This window comes from Dermacentor variabilis, chromosome 2 (genome assembly GCF_050947875.1).
Source record: "Dermacentor variabilis isolate Ectoservices chromosome 2, ASM5094787v1, whole genome shotgun sequence".
Classification (NCBI taxonomy): Eukaryota; Metazoa; Arthropoda; class Arachnida; order Ixodida; family Ixodidae; genus Dermacentor; species Dermacentor variabilis.
Window position 1 is genome coordinate 105,356,962 of NC_134569.1, and position 20,726 is coordinate 105,377,687.

At 43.1% G+C, this 20,726-nt stretch overlaps 1 protein-coding gene across 2 annotated transcripts in view; it reads right to left on the reverse strand.

Moving 5' to 3' along the window:
* yrt (erythrocyte membrane protein band 4.1-like yurt) overlaps positions 1-16,434 on the reverse strand; it is a 39,280-nt gene extending 22,846 nt beyond the window's left edge. The window contains exons 1-10 of one of the 2 annotated variants that reach the window (XM_075681588.1): positions 15,943-16,434; positions 14,356-14,460; positions 14,166-14,208; positions 13,446-13,524; positions 10,476-10,573; positions 9,524-9,644; positions 7,739-7,826; positions 5,788-5,946; positions 2,039-2,208; positions 1,012-1,239 (exon numbers count right to left, since the gene is read on the reverse strand). In XM_075681588.1, coding sequence (XP_075537703.1) covers positions 1,012-1,239; positions 2,039-2,208; positions 5,788-5,946; positions 7,739-7,826; positions 9,524-9,644; positions 10,476-10,573; positions 13,446-13,524; positions 14,166-14,208; positions 14,356-14,460; positions 15,943-16,074 — 1,223 coding nt within the window. In that variant the 5' untranslated portion in view covers positions 16,075-16,434. The remainder of the gene's footprint in view (positions 1-1,011; positions 1,240-2,038; positions 2,209-5,787; positions 5,947-7,738; positions 7,827-9,523; positions 9,645-10,475; positions 10,574-13,445; positions 13,525-14,165; positions 14,209-14,355; positions 14,461-15,942) is intronic. The other variant, XM_075681589.1, reaches the window with a different exon arrangement.
* Between the last annotated feature and the right edge of the window lie 4,292 nt (positions 16,435-20,726).

The window sequence follows — 20,726 nt, forward strand, 5'->3', positions numbered from 1 at the left end:
TCCACTTTAGTCTCAAGAAGACTGCCGAGATAGCACTAGAAGTTTGCTGCCGAGATTAGACAAAAAGCACGTTGAAAATTTACAACAATATGCCCTTCTCATTAAGAGATCAAACAGGTTAAAAACAGCTACTTGTTCAGCCTCAAGCAGGCCAAATTTTGCCATTTAAGACGACGACTGCAAGTCTGGGGTAAACTACAAGAACAACTGCTTTGGTGGTAAAAAAGTTTCTTCCACACTTTCTGGATCGTATGAGAATGCACTGCGCTTTCACTGTTGTTACTGTTGCCCGTGAAGAAAGCAGAAAATATCTGCAAGTCATTTGAACACAGCACCGCATATGCGACTATTTTACTGAGTCAATGTGGTGAGCTGAGCACGTTCGTACATATGTTTAAAGGCCCTCGTCAGCGCTCGTCCTTGTCATCTCGTCTCCATCCGTGTCTTTTTTGTGCTGCCACCTCTTCAAATCTGCAACTGAGACTCTCCACTCTAAGTGAGTTCACACAACCTGTGGCTGCACAATGCACACATGCAAGGCAAAAGGTCGGCACATTCAGCCATGCCAGCAAAGTGCAAAGCTAAGCATCAATTCATCAGTGAGCTTCTGTGGCTCTTTCACGAGTCTAAAATGTAAACAGTGTAAATAATATCCGATGAGAGGGTTTGCAGAGATGGAGCAATAATCAATCAACTAAAAACAATCACAATGTGCAGTCAACAAGCAAACGCAGGTGCTTGTCCAGCAGCATGGTAGTCACATATCTTCACATGAAATTGGAGGTAAAGGGACCAATGTACTGGAATTGACTATCTGCAATGCCACCTGCAAGGCAACTTGTGATCACAAGGCTAAAAACAGAAATGAATGCTACAAACCAGTGGTCTTTCTCCAGCAAGTTAAACAACTAATAAATGAACATTTCATTGGTTATGCTGAGTGCCAGCAGATCCCCAATGACTGGTCACATGCAGGTCAGTCTTGAGAAAAAAGATGCAACACAAACTCACATGTTCTCGATTAGTAGTGGTCCAACTGTTATGTCCAGTGGTGTTGCACTGGCCACCTCGACAGTGCCTGCAGGATCCACAGCATTGAGGGCTGCACAGTTAGGAAGTGATGCTCGATGGTGACTTTGTCTAGTGGAGCGCCTCGAGTATCGCTGGCTAGGGCGCCGCTCGAATTGCACCGTGCGCCTGGTACGGTTCTTCTGAGTGGCTTGGAACTCTGTGCGTCCACTGAACAAAGAGAGATTTCAAAGTTGTGCAATCAGTCTGTCATAGATGAATTGACTAGTAATTAATTACTATATGAGCAGAGGGTACGGTCAAGCACTGTAGAAATTCAAATAATTTATAACTCCAGTTAGTAGCGCACACAAATCTTGACATTTAAGGTGGCTTGCTATGTTTTTAACGTATTTCAAAACAGCATACTAATATGTTTCTGAAGGCACAAATTCAGTAGAGCATTGCTGCTATGTTCCCCGCTCAGCACATTTCTCAGGTTACAGTGTTGCTGTTGCAGCTTAACCCTTGTGAGACTAAAAGGAGATTTGTATAGCATATTTCCTGGCTACTACACTCTATTGCTGGAACCTTACAAAGAAAACATCAGGACTTATGCTGTGGTAGCGTACCATTAGCTGGAGGAGAGATTCGCTGTGCCAGAGAATGGCACTAATGGGCGACATTGTTTGAATTACCCACCTACCCTATTCAAACACACATGAAATGCACAAGTGCCCTCATAAGGCAACCACTACACTAACTTAATACAGATTCTTCTTTCATACAGTTAACAAACTGGCTCAACAGGTCATGCACATTTCACAAGTGTGAATAAGCCAAGAACATTTCAGAAACTGCTCACGCATGCACATGCACAGATGTTGAAATGTAGCAACCCATCTACAGGAAAACAACACCAAAACAGAAGCAGTGTAGTGGTCATTACAGGATGCACTGCAATGCACAGAACAAAAATAATCTTCCCTGACCCATTCCTCGCTACAAACGAACACTTAGGCATATGTACCTGTATCGAAAACGGGAGCCCATGCGGAAGAAATTCTGCCGGGGGTTTGGTCCCCGCGCAGACTCCTTGAGCCGAAAGAAAGCATGGTGCTCCACAGCACACTTCCACAGGTGCTTCGCTGCCTTGGGGTTGTAAAGTCGGAACACAAATGTGTGTTCTTGCTCACGACCCTGCATACATGGGAGTGTCATTTCTAAGACAGCATATGCACTGTGAGAAAGTAAGCTATGGCTGAGTGCAGATAAAAATAATTAAATTTCCCCGCTTCCTTTCTAGCTTTCTCTCGCTCTTTTTTCCTTTCATCAATACAAAGGAGGCAAAGCTTTGAAGTATCAAAAAATTGATTACTTTTAGTCTTTATTATACTAACTAGTTACAAGCACAAAATTACTTGCTAAGGTGCCTGCAATTTCGTCAAGTATTTCAGTACCCAGTGTACCCGACAGTGTGCAATTTATGCCCTCTACCAATATGAAAGGGAACACTCAAATTACTATCAAAAGGCTACAGGGGCTAAACACACTTGCCTTGCATACAAGAATACAGTGAGACAACATTCAACAAGAGAGATATCCGCTACATATTATACCTTTTGAAAGAACAGTTCAAACACTGATTTTGACTTTTTTTTGTATGACATTTAAAATCAAGGAAAGGGCATTATTGAGTCTCCTTGCACATGCTCAGAGTTGGCATAGCCTTGGAAGGGTTTCTATCTAAGCCTGCTGCACAGGTGATCTGTGTTTAGCAACCCACTGTTCAGCTTGTTGGTGCATTTAGTTGATGGCTGAATAACTTTTTACAAGCTCCGTCTTGGAACATTTCTGCCTGGAACATTTATGACATTTATGAACATCATGAGTAATCTTTGGTTTAAAACTAATTTAGTGCTACATTTCAAGTTGCTCACAACTATTTTTGGATGTAGACTTTACTCATACACAGCATACTATGTTAATTCAATAAAAGGCAAAAATACCGCTAGTCACAAACGCTCATGTACTTTTTAGATTTAGGAGTATGTCAAAGAACCCCCAAAGGTCTAAACTATTTTACAGCCTTCCACTAAAGCATACAGCCTACTAGGCAGCTTTAGGATGAGCACCCCCATCAATATATATATATATATATATATATATATATTGCTATTGTTATAACACCTGCTTCTACCATGTCAACAGATGCCCACATAGCACCTATGCCTTGTTCGAAGGCAGCAACTGTGCAAATTATGTATTTATTTTGTGTGGTAATACGTATCAGAAAAGGGTTTGGTATATACTGCAGTGCTATATTGGGAAAGTACCAGTCTTTATTCACACGCCATCAGTTTTCAACACTTCTTCCCATCCATCGATGGCTATAGTGCTGCCAGAACGCCATGTGTTTTCCAAGCAGAAAACACAGCTGTTTCATCATGACTAATATTTAACTGCAGAAGAACAGAAGGGCCTCGGATCAAGTGGTTGCTTTAGCTCACAGATGCACATGCAGTGGTCATTTCATAATACAGTCGACTTCCGTTAATTTGATGCTGACGGGACCGACGAAACTGGTCGAATTATACGGTGTGCCGAGTAAGGTGAACGGCAGAAAAAACGCGGAAACACGCTATCAATTCATTTGACAGTATTTGCTTTTAAAGTTAGCTTCGCCGCAAAGCTGCCATGTTACGCAGCGAAGCATGCTAAGCGGGGGGGGGGGATGTGCCACGGTTGCGGAACATAGCACGTGTTTCATAATTTTCACACGCACACGCTTCTGACACATGCTGACGGGACCGACGAAACTGGTCGAATTATACGGTGTGCCGAGTAAGGTGAATGGCAGAAAAAACGCGGAAACACGCTATCAATTCATTTGACAGTATTTGCTTTTAAAGTTAGCTTCGCCGCACAGCTTCCATGTTAGGCAGCGAAGCATGCTAAGCGGGGGGGGGGGATGTGCCACGGTTGCGGAACATAGCACGTGTTTCATAATTTTCACACGCACACGCTTTCAAGATACGGCCCGCGCGACCGCGCATACACAGTATATGCTGCCAGAGTTTAACGCTGCCCCTCCCTTCCAACCCCCAGTGCATCGCGCGCCGCGAAAGACGGCGCGCTTCCTTCCTTGCGCGCGCGAGCTTTAGCCGCGATCATCGGCTCCCCTCACGAGCTCTCACTCGCACATACAGCATACAGCGACGGTTCCATCACCCTTGGACTTTATACAGAACATCGCGGCGACGGCAAGGAATGCGCCTGGAATGTCCATATGATTGATATCGCAACAATAAATTGCGCGTGCTTCACTGATTAACACGGCTGTATCGAGGCGAAGCCGACCAGTCAAGTTCTAATTATTCGGCTAAGGTCAAATTTGAGATCGAAATAACGGAGGTTTGGGACCATAAAAATGTATGGGCGCCGGCCGGGACCTTCGGTCGGAATCAAATTTTTAAAAAAATCGAATTAACATACTACTGTAACTATAGATCTTTAAGTACTAAAGCTACACGTGGGCAATAAAAGGCATTGTAGTAGGGAAATCTGGATTAATTCTGATGATCCAAGATCGTTACGCATGTCCCGAACTGCAGGCGCACTAGCATTTTTTAGTTCACCCATCAGAACGCACTTCACCTACGCAGAATACTGGGAATAAAGCTATCAACTTGGACATCAGCAGCAGCACATGGGAACTACTGAGCCAATAAATATATTCTCCACAACTAAAGGATCGGAACTGCTATCCACTTAGGCAAGATCAAAATCAAACCTAAACTTAATGGTCAGCTTTAAATCAGTGACAAAATAAAGACAAGTTTTGTCTTCTCCAATAAATAAACTATGTTAGCAGCTTCCATTAGCGCAGATGCAGAGCTCTATGGCGCGTAACAAAAAGCATAACATTACCTCTCTTCTATTACTAATAAATACATATATGCAAACCAACATGGTACCTCCTCTTCCACGAATTCCCACAACAGAGACAACAAAACACCTACGGCAAAACACCTAACATGCATTTAGACACTGTTCAAATGCTTGCATTTCAACAACATTGACAAATTATGGTACATCACACAAAATTTCAAGAAGAAACAAGATATTTACGTAAGAACAAAACCAACATTTCCACACTTAAAGTGACCACGCTGATTTATATACATTTGCAGTGATTAACAATGTCAAAACCGAGCCTGATCACCACCATTAACTGATTATGCAAGCCTCACAAATTGTACTTCAAAATGAGCAAGCAGTGCATGAAAATTGACATAATGCATTAGGTTCATGAAGTTAATGTTATTCTTTCTTTGCATCAACATGGTGAACAATGACTATAGTCAGCATTCTGTGTACACTGTCAGTCATGCAGGAAGGAAGGAAAGTATTTCCCCTTTATGCTCATCAGATGAATTGCATCTGCACTAAATGCAAGGCTAGTTTTGTGTAAGATAATGGCAGAGAAGATGTCACGCAAATCTGTAGGTCATTCTTAGTCTTATCACACAGGTTCATTGTCTTTCACAAACTTGAAACAATAACACTGCTTTTGGTTAATTTCACCCTTTTGAGGTAGTTTATACAGTTCCAAACAATTGATTCACACTCACCACACCAGCAAAAGAGCTGTGTTAGTAGTGTAGACTGCTTGGCTCACCATAGAATGCGTCATACATTGCATCACAAGATGCCTCGCCTCCACACACATACAATAAGATATAAGACTGACAGACTGTAGAATGCACAATGCCTCACCTCATCATCATCTTCCACAACCACAAGCGTCAATTTCTTGCTCTTAAAGTCGAGCCGCGTAATTTTCGGCCAGAAGAAGAGGCCAATCTTAGTTTGCCTCTCAAAGACTAGAATGCCAGTTGGAGTCAGGCCCAACGAGTATTCCTGGCCGTCTTTCCCCTGAAAGAAAAGCACAGAACATATGACAAAACTCATGATTGACACAGCCAAAAGAGAGAAAGCCCAGAAGCATACTTGTTCAAGGCCAAGCTTATTCTACTTCAATGCTTTCTCACGTGTAGTCTATATTTCCAAATTTCTTAAAGGGACACTAAAGAGAAAATTAATTTGAGCTGTACTAGTAAATTAGCCTTCTACAACACCAGTAAAGCCCCTCTTACCATGAAAAGAGGCTTGGTAAACCAGAAGAGACATAAAAGCGATAGACGGGAGGTGATGCTGCCTTGAAATTCTCGCACAAGCTCACCATGATGCCATGGATTTTGATCGAGTCTGCTCAGGCTAAACTAAATTTTTTATTGGTAAGGATCAATGCGTTGTATTCTAAAACAGACAAAGACTGTGCTTAGGAAATTTCAAGAAAATTTACTGAGCCGCAACGACCAAGATACGAAAACATACTTTGAAATCCATTATGTCACACTGACAGAGCGACGCTGAGATCTTGGTGCAAAATCTTAGAAAATTGAACTTTGATCTTCATTTTCACTTCAAATAATCAGCTTACTACTGCAAAATTCATGTAAAATATAGTTCAGAAAGAATCAGTCTAAAATGATTAAGTGTTTCTCTTAAGTGTCCCTTTAAGGTTCTGCTGATGCGTTGAAGAATAGACAGACTTATCATAAATATCAATCAGTATCCTTTGCTGTCACTTACATTGCTGTTGCTGTTTAGGGGCACATGGGCATCACTAAATGGTGTTCTCCATTTACATCAGCTTAAGAGGCGGATGCCATGTTCCCCATATCAGCAAATGAGAACCACCAAATGTCAGTGATGCTTCTTGGTAGGCATTTTGTGTCAAAGCTTGATATCAGATACAGCAAGCAAGAACAAGAGAGATGCAACACCATGGCTTTAGATGCTTTTGTGCAAGAAGGCTCTTGTACAAGAGTTACCTGGAAAGCCAGTTCCAGCTACAAAAGAAAATCACAGGGCTTTGCATATTTAAACAGTCCCCTTGTGCCGTTGTTAAGGAATATAAAAGAGCACAGCATAGACTCTTGCACCACTGCATTGACAGACTACAGCAACTATGCTGATTGCAAAGTGTGTATGGTTCCTTTGACATCCATCTTTGGGGATATACCAGCTACTGTATCTGCACATCATTTTCTGTGTCTGTCTAAGAAATGCTATAGGCCAGAGTTTCTGTAGGGCATATGTACCACAGCACCGACTAGAAAAGACTAAACTGACTTCTCTTCAAATTTTTCATTTTACTGCCTCCAGCATCACTGCAGCCTAACTCAGACTTTTAGACCAAAAATCATGTGATATTTCTGCTTGTTTCACATTGTAAAAAGCAAAAAGAAGTAAACGATAACCAGATGTAATTTATTATTTAATGCCTTTTGTTTCCCATATTCAGACTCAAGAAAGCTCACAAAATCTGAACAGCACTTTCTTTAGGACATGCAATTATCCTTGTTTTTAAACTTTGACAGGAGGTCCCCCTGTCACTGTGCTAAAAGTCCCTACTTCATATCCAAAGGCATAACTGCTTTGTGCCTTATTAGGTCACATTGTAATTGTTGTACAATGTTATTGCTTGCATTTTCTACTCTCTCTCTCTTTGAGCACTCAATAGTCCCCTCTGTAGTTATACAATTACCATTGCATTGTATTCATGAAAATATGGCAATATTAAATACAATGTTTAGCACATTTTACTACATTATCAGTGTGCCCTGCAATCATAAGAAAAAGAAAGACAGAAAAAACTCACCATGACAGTGTGCATGTCAACTCCATACATTTCGAGCCACTTAACTTTACTCAGGTAGTTCATTTCAGCCTGAGCAGGTGTCTGACCCCTGTTAAAGAGAGCCGAGCCATCAATATCTCAATACGGCTTGTGTTGCCTGTCGATAACTAACCTAAGCAGTGTGTTCACTATGTTACAGAGAGCATCTCAATAGCTGTTGAGAATCTTGAAATTGTACATAGTGCATCAAAATGAAACAAAAAGCCTGATTGGAACACAAGCAGCAAGTGTACCCATTCTGACAATGACATGCTGACAAGTACGCTTGAGAAAATGAGAATGTCTTGTTAAAGCAAAAAAAATTCTTTTGAGTCCAATCTTTACACTAAGAAATAAACTTCCCCTCTGCCATCCTGTGCTCCGCGATTACAGTACGTTACACGTCTGAAAAAAAAATATTCCGCAACAAAACACCAACAGCATGATAGGGCAGGCAAGCTTGTTCTGTTTCATGGATCACAGTGACATCTCAAACACAGAAAAAGAGCTCAATGTCGCAAAATGCGTGCATGCATATGGGAGAAGCCTCCGCAGCAACATCCCATATATCAATCAAATGCAGTGCTGATGGCAGTCAGCAAGGGAACTTATGGCACCAAAACGTAAGCATGATGTGTTTTAAAGTCAATATGCCTTAAATTCTCAGACTCAAACATCTCAAGTTGATAGGTACCTCTGGCTACAAACAAATTATGAAAGACTATATGACGACCGAGTTCAAAAACATATGCACACATCCTTCCTTCCCCTAAGCTATCCAAAACTACAAGAGCCCAGCAGTTGTGACTTCTTTATTCAAAGCCAAGCAATTAAGTGTATTATAGTTTCGGGCTTATAACTCGCTCCAGAGAGTTAAGAAATTGAAGCACAATGTAACGATGCAGGGACATATGCAAATGTGGCTTTGGGTGTGGCTTCACAGTGATCCAGAGTGCACTGCCGTGAAAGCACACCACAATTCTACAGAGGGCTGCTGCAAAAGCTGTGATGACTCAACATACAAGCTCATACTTATTATGGTGCAATGGGGCACAATACAATGTGAATTAAGGACAAAGCAGGTCCTGTCCTGATCTTGCTTCACATTGTTTTGTGTCCTATTACAATGTAATGAGTATGAACCTAGTTCGGCTACCAGTAGTGGCACGATACAAGACAACATTGTTTCAGGAGCTGTGCACTTTAACAGTAGCTGGAGCCAACATCAAAAACTGCTACAGAATTCACTAAATATGTTATATAGTCAGACAAGAAGATATCCTTCGAAATTTGGTAAATTTTCTATCTACAAGAGGTGCATTTTGACACTAAAGAATCTAAAATTCCGCTCAATTTAGCAGAAAATAGACTAAAATTACAACAGAATGTAGCTTGTATGACCAAAGCAATGCAAGAATTTCATGGGCTTTACTCTCCTGGTCAGCAAAACGAAGCCTTTCACAACAAATCACGGAACTGTAAAGAGCCCAGGTGATGCAAACACTGGTTCACAAATCTAGATGTGATGCTGTAGCAATACTTTACAGCAGATGTGGTTGGAAACCTATTGAAACAATGCTACTATGTAGTAATGAGCTGCAAGCACATTCATTTGTGCTTATGTGCTCAAATGAATCAATATCATCTTTATTTCTACTGAAATAAGGAAGAAACCTATTCACCCTAGAGTAATCACAATTGTTCATTATCACTACTGAGAGTATGAAAAGCTAACAACCAAAGAAAAAAAAGAAGGAAAGAACTTACTTCAGCTCTTTAAATGCATTAATAATGTCCAGTTCCATCTCTTCCGTCTGCTCTTCCGTAAACCTAAACTCGGAGACGAATTCCGGAGTGTGTTGCTCAGGGTCATAGTCACCCAATTCAGCTGCAATGATATTTAAAACATCATGTGCACAAAAAATAAAAAAAACAGCAGTAGTGATGTTCGGATGATTACAGTAGATGCAACTGTGAAATGAAAACAGTTCAACATGCAAGCATTTCACATAACAGATTCCTTAGTACACAACACAAAAGAAAGTACATTGCTCATGATGTTGGTGGTCTAGGAACATCTCCTCTGCACTCCCTTTAAACATGCTTGTTCGTAGCAAGGTGTCTGGCAGAGCTCTTTACCTTCCAAATTTCTTCGAAAAAAAGAAATTAAGAAATTTTTCATATTTTCTTTTGTGCCAATTTTTTGCTCATTATGTCACGGTGCAAAGAATACACTATGCACACACAAACAATGAATGACAGTTGTTCTAAAAGGGCACTTCCCCACAGCCTAAATTAAAGTTTCAGGTATTACTGCTTGCACATATAACAAGAGGTCTTTAATTCATCAGAAAATACGCACCCCAACCCCCCCTCTCGTGAGTATCCTAATATAAACTGAAATACTGGAAAGGAACTGATGAACACGACTCGTTTCAAGAAATCAAAGTAAAGCAGCTGTAATCTGGATGAAGAGGACTCATATTTGACTCTATATCTCGATGTAAAGTACTGAGCTGAGGCTTACATGTCTAAAGGTTTAGCCGCTAAATTAGTACATAGGAAGGGTGAAGCACAATTTCAGAATGATTAGAAAAAAACATTGCCAACACCCAACACGATCACACAAGCATACACAATAGAAATGGAATTCCTAATACACGCAACGAATCGCAACTGCAACAGACAGCCTAAGCATAATAAACAAAAGACAACTCACACTGCAGAGCATAGGCGCTCAGTTCGACTGCTGTCTGGTAACTGCATGGCAGCCTTCCCGAAAGGATGTCCTGCTTCAGTTGTAGGAAGAATAAATACCTACAGGAAAAAAAGAAAAAGATGCAAGCGATTCCACGCTTGGGTGAGTGCTCGAGGTCGGCACAATGCCTTTGTGCCACATGCCTCAAATTCACATGACAGACTGCTGCTGCTACCCCCAGGATATCTTTACGAGTGCTTGCGTCTTCTCTACCCTTCAGTGCTCAGGGACAATTTGTAACAAGCTGCCTCTCAGGCGGAACACTGCATTTCCATTGTGTGCCGAGCGTTCCTGGCTTTCTTAAGATAGGTGCAGTGTACCTCTCAAGACTCGAAGCAAAAAGCCAGTCAAAAGTGTCATTAAATGTCAATGTGGAAGGCAGTGAACTTAATTTTTTTCAGTATTGACAAATCTAAACTCTGACTTTAGCAAAAGCCTGAACATGGATGGATATATGTAAAGACAAATAAATAATGGGCATAAGTGCATGCAGAAATAGCACTACCAACTATACAAGGTGATACGAAAGCAACAGAAGTAAAAACATGATCAATCGAAAATTATAGACAGTAGCATGATGCAGTTTTATGAGAAAAGCTTAGAAAGATGGACTTTTTTTAATCAAAAATTTTTTTCCAGGGTACTTAACTGTTTGTGATCATGTACGTTTACCCAATCTGTAGTAGTTCCAGTCAGGCATCATTTAGTGCATTTAGACACCACGCAGAAAAAGCACTCAGGTAAACTAATGCTTGTTAAGTGACTAATATCAGAAAACTTATTTATTCCTGAGGCTCTCAATGGTACTTGAGTGCTCTGTGGTAGCACTCAAAGCACTCTGGTGAGCAAAGGTTAGGATTAGCCCTGCAGGCCTGTAAGGTCCTCTTTGTCACTTTCTTCTATAGTTCTCCCATGTGAAAATGTTTGCTGACCATCTAAAAACACTATATATTCATCTATGCAACTAAAGCAGTCTTCTGATTCACAGAACTTGCATGAATTTTGTCCCTGGAATACATATGCAGAAAAGGCCGCCATCCTGTCAGCGCTTCATGCCACAAATCGGGTGAAAATACCTTCAAGCATGGAGAAAAGAAAAACGAAGCGCACTTAATAGTTTTTAAAATTTGCCAAAGCTGGCACTACCACCCAAATAAGAGGCGAACGCTAGCATAAGCACATGTGGGGTGCTTCTCGACATCTGACCGCAATGGATATTTCCGCTGGTCAGAAGGAGCCCAGCACATGACTGCAAAAGGTTAAATTTGTCACCAGTAGGTGAGGCTGTAGCATCACTGTGCAGCCTACTGATAACTGAAGCACTACATGTTGGTGGCAAATGTAACTGTTCTGGCAACAAAATATTTAGTTACTGAAAAAATCCCACGCCTTTCTTTGCATTTCTCTAAAAACCGAATTGTGCTACTGATGATAATCTGCCAATGTTCTTGGCCTAAAACCTCGCAACTGATTGCAACAGACAGCGCATGTTTCCTAATAATCAGAAGCACTTAGTTTTGACAAACGAGGGACAAGGGCCAGTTCACTCCATGATAATGAACAAGGGCCAGTTCAGCCATCAGAACTCCATGATAGGTCAAAACTGCTTGGGCTCTGCCCATATGGGCGTGGCACATGCCCACCTGGGCATAGCGTGAACCATCCTGACCCATCGTGGAGTGCTAATGGCCTACTTGAAATAAACACAGATTGGAATAGTTTTACGTTATACCGACCAAGATCTACATTGTGGCATAAGTGTGAATAGACAACTTTTTTTAAACTGTGGAGCCATCCACAGAGGCAGGCATGAAAAAAATAATATTGAGAAGATGGTCACTAACAGCCCACACAAACAACAGCCTCTCATGGCATCATACAGAGCTATGGCTTGCACAGTTTTACAGCGAATGAAGTCACTATTCTCAAAGTAACAGATCTGAGACAATTCAGCTCTCTCATTAGCAAAGCACAGGGCAAGGAATGCGATGCTATATTACTTTACATATCTTGCTTCAATATGTCTTACTTTACACCCCCATGCTAACCTTTCAAATCAGATCATAATGAGAGAAAATGAAATTTCAGGGGGATGACATCTGCCTTGCTATGCAAAACTTCAACATGTTAACAGAAGTCTGGCAGAATGAAACAGTTATCACCCACCACATCTATAACTATCCCACAGACCTAGGGCATCAAAGACAGTACCATTTATGTAATTGAAGCAAGGATGATGAAACATTCTACAGTTAGAAAATGTGCATGTATTAACAATAAATTTACATTAATTTCATTCAGGGATTGTTTTCCTGAGCATTAAGAACAAAGTCGCAAGTGAATTGGTTGTTATGTGTAGCCGCCACCAGTAGAGCTACAACGAGGGAGCTACAACCCAGCCAGGCAACAGGCTGAAAAAAGCCGCTTTTTGAACATAGCTTTATTGTGCCCTGGTATCATTTTTTAATTATATCGCAAGCCCATTCAGCATTCATGAACATCACTGAGGTTTTCACTTCATTTAACCTTTGCCCTAACTATTAAAAAAAAATTGGTACCAAGTATTTTATCATGACTGGCATAGAAAAACTAACCCCAGTTGCATAAACTTTTTTCTTGTATATTGAAGCTGATCACACAGCCATATGCTAATTTTTTTATGACGTTTTCTTACATTCAGCATAGCAGTACAGTCTTTCATTGCTCATCAGCACAGCTGTTCTAGCAAACAAACACTTTCTGCCCTCCTTTTTCAAACCCTGTTCTGTAGCATGCCACCAAAATTTCAGTAAATGCAAGTAATGCTCAACAAATGGATGGAGAAAGAAACAGACATAACATTTGAGTGAGAAGATCTTACTTGTTTCTTAAACCCTTTTTCTGTTTCAGAAATGTAGATTTGAAAAGCATGAGCAAACACATCCAACACACCTTGTCAGCTCTTCACGCAGAGTGTTTGGCTCTGAAGAGTAGAACTTCACTTTCAGATGCAACGTGTATGGTGGTCCAACTGAAAATAAGCAGATATATGATAAACAGAGCAGCACAATACTTCGATATCATGCACCCACATGAGATGTCGCAATTGCACTAGCGACCCGACCAGGCTGGCACTATGCAACTTGGAATTGAGAACTGCCCATTGAGATACAAATATAAACATGTAAGACTAGATTCTAATTGATAAAATTGATTTTAATGAAAAATATGCACCTGGGAAGGTAAATGGCACCCTTAAATGAAAGTTCATTTAGAGAAGCAACAGTTTCCCTCACTCACTACGACATTCCTGGGTACCGTAACAGCCGAAGAGCTTTACATAAGCTGGTCAAACAGGAAGCTTATTCAAGAAATTTATCTTTCAAACTGCACGAGAAGCCCGTTGAATTTTTCAACGGCACTTTATTTTGAAACATATGTGCAGTGAGGAGCAGGTAACTTGTCAGATTACAGCTTATGTTGTCACTGGTTGAAAGGCAACATTGCCTTTCATTTGTTCACTGTTCATGTCGTTACTTTTATGTAGAGGCCGCCAATAAATTAGCAATAACATTACCTTTGTCATTATGAGGTCCTGGTGTAGAGGTTTCACTAGACCCAACAAAAGATCATGGTAGAAGCTCTAGCAATTGTGAAGCACGGTAAACTTACTCTTGACTTGCTTCCGAACTTGCTTCGTGACATCGAGCCAGTGCTGTAATTGGAGAAAAACAAATTCTGAACGACCACTACAGTGGGTACATTTACTTTTCGCGAGGCACATAGCGCGGTGCGCGCACTTCCCACGTAAATGACACGCTATATCAAGGTACAAAACGGACGCGAGGTAAACGGACGGTACCTGGACATGGAATGGATCCGTGAACTGCAAGCCGAAGTAATCCTTCTCGATCAAGTCTATATGGTAAAACACTTGTTCTAAAAGTACTGATCCAAGGGCTTTTTTCTGGAAAATGGAAGGGAAAGGGCAGGGGGAAGTAAAGCACGCAAGTTAACTTTTTTCCACAGGAGAGAAGCCCCCACAAGGAAGCTCCCGCGTTTATTTTATTTCTTTTTCTTTTTTTCCTCAACAAGCGCACATCTCAGTGTTGTTACTGAAGCCCCGAAGAGCAGCCAAATACTCGTGTTTTCAAGGCGAACTGAGTACGCAAGCAACTCATCAATAACAAACTATGGGAAACCGCCGCTTCGTTTACAAGTAACTGACTGTTCCTTTCAAAGGAAAGCGATGGTGCATTGTGGCAGTCATTGGCGTACGTACGCAGACGATAGCGGTGCGACCTATGCGACAGCGGCAGAGATAGTTCTGCGAAATTGTCGTGAAACTCTACAGTGCAAGAAAAAAAAGAAACAGTGAACTGTGAGAGACAGCAAAACACTATTTTCCTGCGTCAACAAACTTAGCGCGGCGATCACTATCTACGCTTTCGAAACGTCAAACGCGCAGGCGAAAACAACAAAAAACTCCAGTGCGAGCAAGATTGCAAGATATGTTATTCTGCTGAGCTACTGAGCGAGAGCAGGTGCTACGTCGCATATGGAGATTGCAGCAGTGCCGAAATCGGCAGCGGTTTGCCAAAATCGTCAAAGACCGAGCAACAATGTGCGCGGTCTTCTTTGTTTCGTCCGAACAGTATGCCCAGTGACAGCTTTGTGTGAACGTTCTGACGCTGGAACATGCGTGCGATGTTGTTTCAGGTGCTATTTAATCCTGAGAAGGTTACCGAGCACAGCCACCCGTCCCACCTGCAACAGCAATAACGTCGCATCACGTGGATCACGAATACACGCTTTCCACAGAAGTTGCGAAGCAAGGCGGACGCAACTGCAAACGATTGCCACGGATAAATAAGGGGGAAAAAAAACGTAAACAAGTGAACGGCATTCACCGATGCGGTTCAGCAGCAGCTGGAAATCGGTGCCTTACCAAAGACCACCGAACACCCGTTCCGATCGCGTGCATGACGCGGGGACTACGGCGAACGCTAGCGCACCTGCCACGCCAGGTGTTCAGTTTTTAAAAGGCGAAGAAGGAGCGTGGGAACCTCCGTTAGCGCCGAGTGAGCTAATCGCTTACTTTATTTTGTACACTTGTTATCACAGCAGAAGTCAATGTTTGTTTGGCCAAGTACCACTTGGAACTAGCTAGGAATCGCGCGCGTGCGCGCGCTTTGTACAGCGGATTCTTAACTAAAGGTGCGGGCATTTAAAAGCGGAGCACCGCGCGCGAGAGAAATACAAAAAAACAAGTGCAGAGGCCGCGAGCGCGTGAATGACACCGTCACCGGTTGCTGTCGCCGAGAGCAGGGCGAAGTGCGGAATAGGAACAAACGAACAAAAAACTGCGCGCGGGGCAGGGAACGGGCATGTCTAAGCAGAAAAAGAAAAAAAGGAAGCACAGACGGAGAGGCGGCGAGGCCTAGCTCACCGGGACGTCGACGCTAAGGTCAGTGCCGTCCAGTAAGACCACTTTGCAGGGCAAGACATTCTTCGGGGACGGTGCGCCCCCCTTGTCGGCCCTGGCTTGCCGACTCCAGCGCTTGCTCAAAAAGCGGAACATGTCGTCGCGCGCAGGTATCCAACGGGTCGTCGTCGCAGTCCTCCTAGCCGCACATCGAGCGCGCACATATCACAACCGGCGTCGGCACGTTGGCCCCGCGTTGGTCATCCGAACGAGCGCACCACCACGACACGGGAAGCACCACAACAACAGCACCGTGACCCCATCCGGAGCCGAGCCGAACGAACACAACACAGGCTAGGAGCGCGCGCACTCCACCCCAAGGCACCAAGGCGGCGACGGCGACTGCTCGCTGCCTGCGCGCGCTGCCTTTTCCCACCGGAGACGGCGCTTGCGGCGCTTCGGCGATCGGGCCAGCCAGGCGGCAAACCAGCTTGCCTGCTTGCGCTGCTGGCTGCTTGCTTTGCGCGCTTGCTTTTCGCCCGGCTGGCGACGGCGGACGGCGGCGGCAACGGAAAAGCGGCGCATGCGCAGTGGACCCGCGTAAACCGGAATTTGATGCAGTTTGCGTTCGTTTTTCTCTGCGTTTGCTTCCTCGGTTGTGACGCGCTCGTGCGATGGTCAGGCGCTGGGCGAGCGCTGTTGCGTGGCTTTGCGGGAAAGGCGCGACCTCCGTCAGCTCTCACTGCCCCCTCTGCGGTTTGCAGCACAGCTTGCGCGATTTCCGCTTTATTTTCTCGTCTTGTAGCTAAATCATCCTTATTACACGCAATGCATCATAATTTTCTAAGTTCGTCCGAACGGCGTCATGATCAGGCACGGCGGTCATATCGCCACGCAACTGGTTTCTCCGATCAGCAAACGTACACAGTGGGATGAGCTACTAGCGTAATTGATTTGTGGCGAAATTCTGAGTTGGGTGATTAAAGCATAACTTTTTTGTCGCGATCAAGTTTTATCTGTTGGTAATTGTTACACGTTTTCATGCAAGATTCCATAAGATACCTAGCTGCCACTGCTGTGCTGTTTACATCACAATGTAAACAGCACATGACTGATATACAGTGGCACGTCATGTAAGCGCAAGCACTTAATTTCTAATCCTGACGTCTGACCAACCTTTGGAAAGCCCGCACTTTAATTTTAATAGACGATGCAAGTCGAAGCTGTGGTTCCGTACCTGCGTGGCTGCTTATAATTAGTCGCTATGATGTTGGGCCGCTAAGCATGAAGTCGCGGGATCAAATCCCGGCCATGGCAGCCGCATTCCGATTGGGGCGAAATGTGCAGACACCCGTGTACTTAGGTGTAGTGCACGTTAAAGGGCCCCATGTGTGCCTCGGTGTGCCTCGTCACCAGATCGTCGTTCTGGCACGCAAAACCCCATAATTTCATTTAATTGTGATTCTGTCTTTTGGTGTTAATATTCAGTGAAATTCATATTATGTTGTTCGGAGTTTTCTTATGTAAATGTTAATGGTTTAGGAGCTCAGAGGAGGAGAGTAAAATGTTCTTATGGAGCAAGTACGATCTTTTTTATGAGTTCACGTTTCTCCAAATCCGATGTACCGGAGTAGTGTTCATTTTCGTAATATTTGCCAATAAACGGTTAAGTATGTCTGTGTTTAATGCGACAGGCTTTCTTGTTACACGAAAACTCAAGCGTAGCAAACTTCCCATACACCAAGGTTATCAGTTTCTTGTTATCTGGGCATATTAGCGAACAGAAAGATGTCCGAGTACTTGCGTTTCTTTGAACAAGGAACCATAGGGTATGCTGGCTCCATTGAGCGACAGATACCATATATTTCCGGCTATAGTGGCTTCTCTCTTGCCGCATGTTGGCGCATAGGAGCTTTCTCCTTGTGCTAGTGCGCCTGTGTATCGCACACGTGAACCTAGTCTTTTAATATGTATATATATCTTTTTTCGTTAGCCACAATTAAAAATTATATTATGGGGTTTTACGTGCCAAAACCACTTTCTGATTATGAGGCACGCCGTAGTGGAGGACTCCAGAAATTTCGACCACCTGGGGTTCTTTAACGTGCACCTAAATCTAGGTGCGCGGGTGTTTTCGCATTTTGCCCCCATCGAAATACGGCCGCCGTGGCCGGGATTCGAACCCGCGGGTTCGTTGGCCACAATCAATTATTCAAGGCACTGTTTAACACTTTTCTTAATTCGTTAGCATTCGGAGTGTCAAAGTGGAAAGAAGTGTATTGTGTGTTAAGTATGGAAGCCGGTGACGTGATATATCTATATATATATATATATATATATATATATATATATATATATATATATATATATATATATATATATAAGCTAGGAGAACGGAAACAGAGAGGCTGTTGCACCACTACGACATAGTAGTGCAACTTACGGTGGTCTGCCCCAGACCCGTCAATTGCACTTCGCTCCTCGGAGAGGCAGGAGGTCGGTCTGTCGAGTAAGCTCCTCAACAACAGTTCGCATCGCATTCACCACTTTGCAATGTGGTGAATGCGATTTAACTCATGGATCCAAGACCTCTAAAAGGTGCTACGTAATGCTAAGGCATTTCTCTCGCGTTTACCGCTAAATCGCTACTGAATTTCTCTCTCAACGAGAATAGAAAAACAAATTGAGCAGTAACCACTGACGATGATTCTCAGCGTAAAGCGAATAGCCGAACGTTTCAAGAAAGCTATTCTCTTGCAGTGGCGCGCTTGACGACATTTTTTATAATTGTTACACTAAGTACATATTCATGCAGCGTTTGTTGTTTCATTGCGTGATTCCGTGGAGAAGAGAGCTGTTAACCCACACATCTTTAGCGGTAGTATATGGGTGTGCAGTACATACGTGCGTCTCCAGAGTTTGTCTTCGGCAACGGATGCGCTCCGTAACGCGATCGCGCGCGCCACTTGCGTCTATAGGTGCCTTTCTTGCGACCAGCCACCGACCGCTTATATATAGGAAACCGAGGGTGCTGAACTCAATGCTATCTCGGACATTGTCAAATTCCGCCGTATTGTCTAGAGGAACCGTACGGTGACGGAGAGGAGACAAACATGTCGTTAACACAAAAATGGCGCTGTAGAAGTAACGTTGCGTTTATATTGAGTCCTTGTTGCTTTTGATTTGTTGATACTGTCTGTTGAGATGCGATCGAACATCACGCATCATTTTTGTAAGAGATGTGCGCTCTGTGGCTTGGTAATTCTTTTATTTGTGAACACGGCTTGGTGATTTCTCAAATACATAGCCACAAATTAATCAAATATGAAGGGAGTATACGGAGCAGGGCATTTGTATGTCTATGTCTTGCATAGAGTACCGAACTACCCTACTATTGCAATAATATATGATAACTTTTCTGTAATCATAACTTTCATGAGACGCCTGTAATTGGAACGCCTTTCCCGTTACCTGTTCCTGTTCCTTGCTTTGTCTCTCTCTTTTCTCTCTTTCCAACCACTATTTCCTCCACCCCAGTGCAGGGTAGCAAACCGGAAACTCGCATCTGGTTAACCTCCCTGTCTTTCCCTCCCCCCTCTATCTATCTATCTATCTATCTATCTATCTATCTATCTATCTATCTATCTATCTATCTATCTATCTATCTATCTATCTATCTATCTCTGTCTATGTCTCTAACTTTGATTACAGACAAAACATTTCATCATGAATGGCATTTGACGAAATCTTTCCGACAAGAACATCCCTGCATTCATACATTCGGGCGAAACAACCATCCTGCATTTCCAGTCAGCACTTTTTACCGGCCAGTCACAGTTCAATTTTCGGCCCGCTCACTTAGGTTTCTGACACTTTATTACTCGTTGGAATAACCTTCCGTACTAGATGAAAAGTATGGCTTAATGAGTCGCATGTTATCATGTAGCGTCTGGCCGTCCACATTTGCCTGTGCGACAGGGTTCACCCCAACGCCAAGAACCCACCCGCCACAATGGCTAAGCGGCTGTGTTGTTGCGCTGCTGAGCACGAATTCGTGGGATCAAATCCCGGCCGCGGTGGCCGCATTTCGATGGGGGCGAAATGCAAAAACGCCCGTGTCCCATGCATTGAGGGCACGTTAAGGACCCCCGGTGGTCAATATTAATCTGGAGTCTCCCACTACAGCGTGCCCCATAATCAAATCGTAGTTTTGGCACGTAAAAACCCAAATTCATTCATTCATTCATTCATTCATTCATTCATTCATTCATTCATTCATTCATTCATTCATTCATTCATTCATTTGTTCGCCAAAAACACAGTATATTTCTCGTTTTCCGGATTGATCCTCTTCTGCGCGTACTGTCTTAATACCAGTCGGTCTCACCTGCATGCTAACGGCTCGGCTGGTGAGACGGCTGGCCGCATTCTGCTGCAATGTGATGCACACGCGACTGAAAGAATCACATTGCAAGGTACTTACGGACGCCTTAATTGGGCTCCCGTCGGGCAGTCTGGAAGACTTTCTGCTCACTACATCCATGCTTCAGAGGGAAGGTCCTGGCCTCATGTACTTAAAACAACCTGATGTTTAACTTGCAGATCTTCGACCTTCAACTTAGCGTTTGCACCACGCACCTCCCCCCCCCCTCCCACACACACACACACACCTTATTGTGACATGTTTGATAATGTTGCACCCATTCAATCAATCCTCCAGTAAATAAATCAATCAATCGCACTGTTGGGGTTCATTCATACACGCTTAATTTTGGAACTAGAGCGCATTTACTCTCAGCATTCGCACC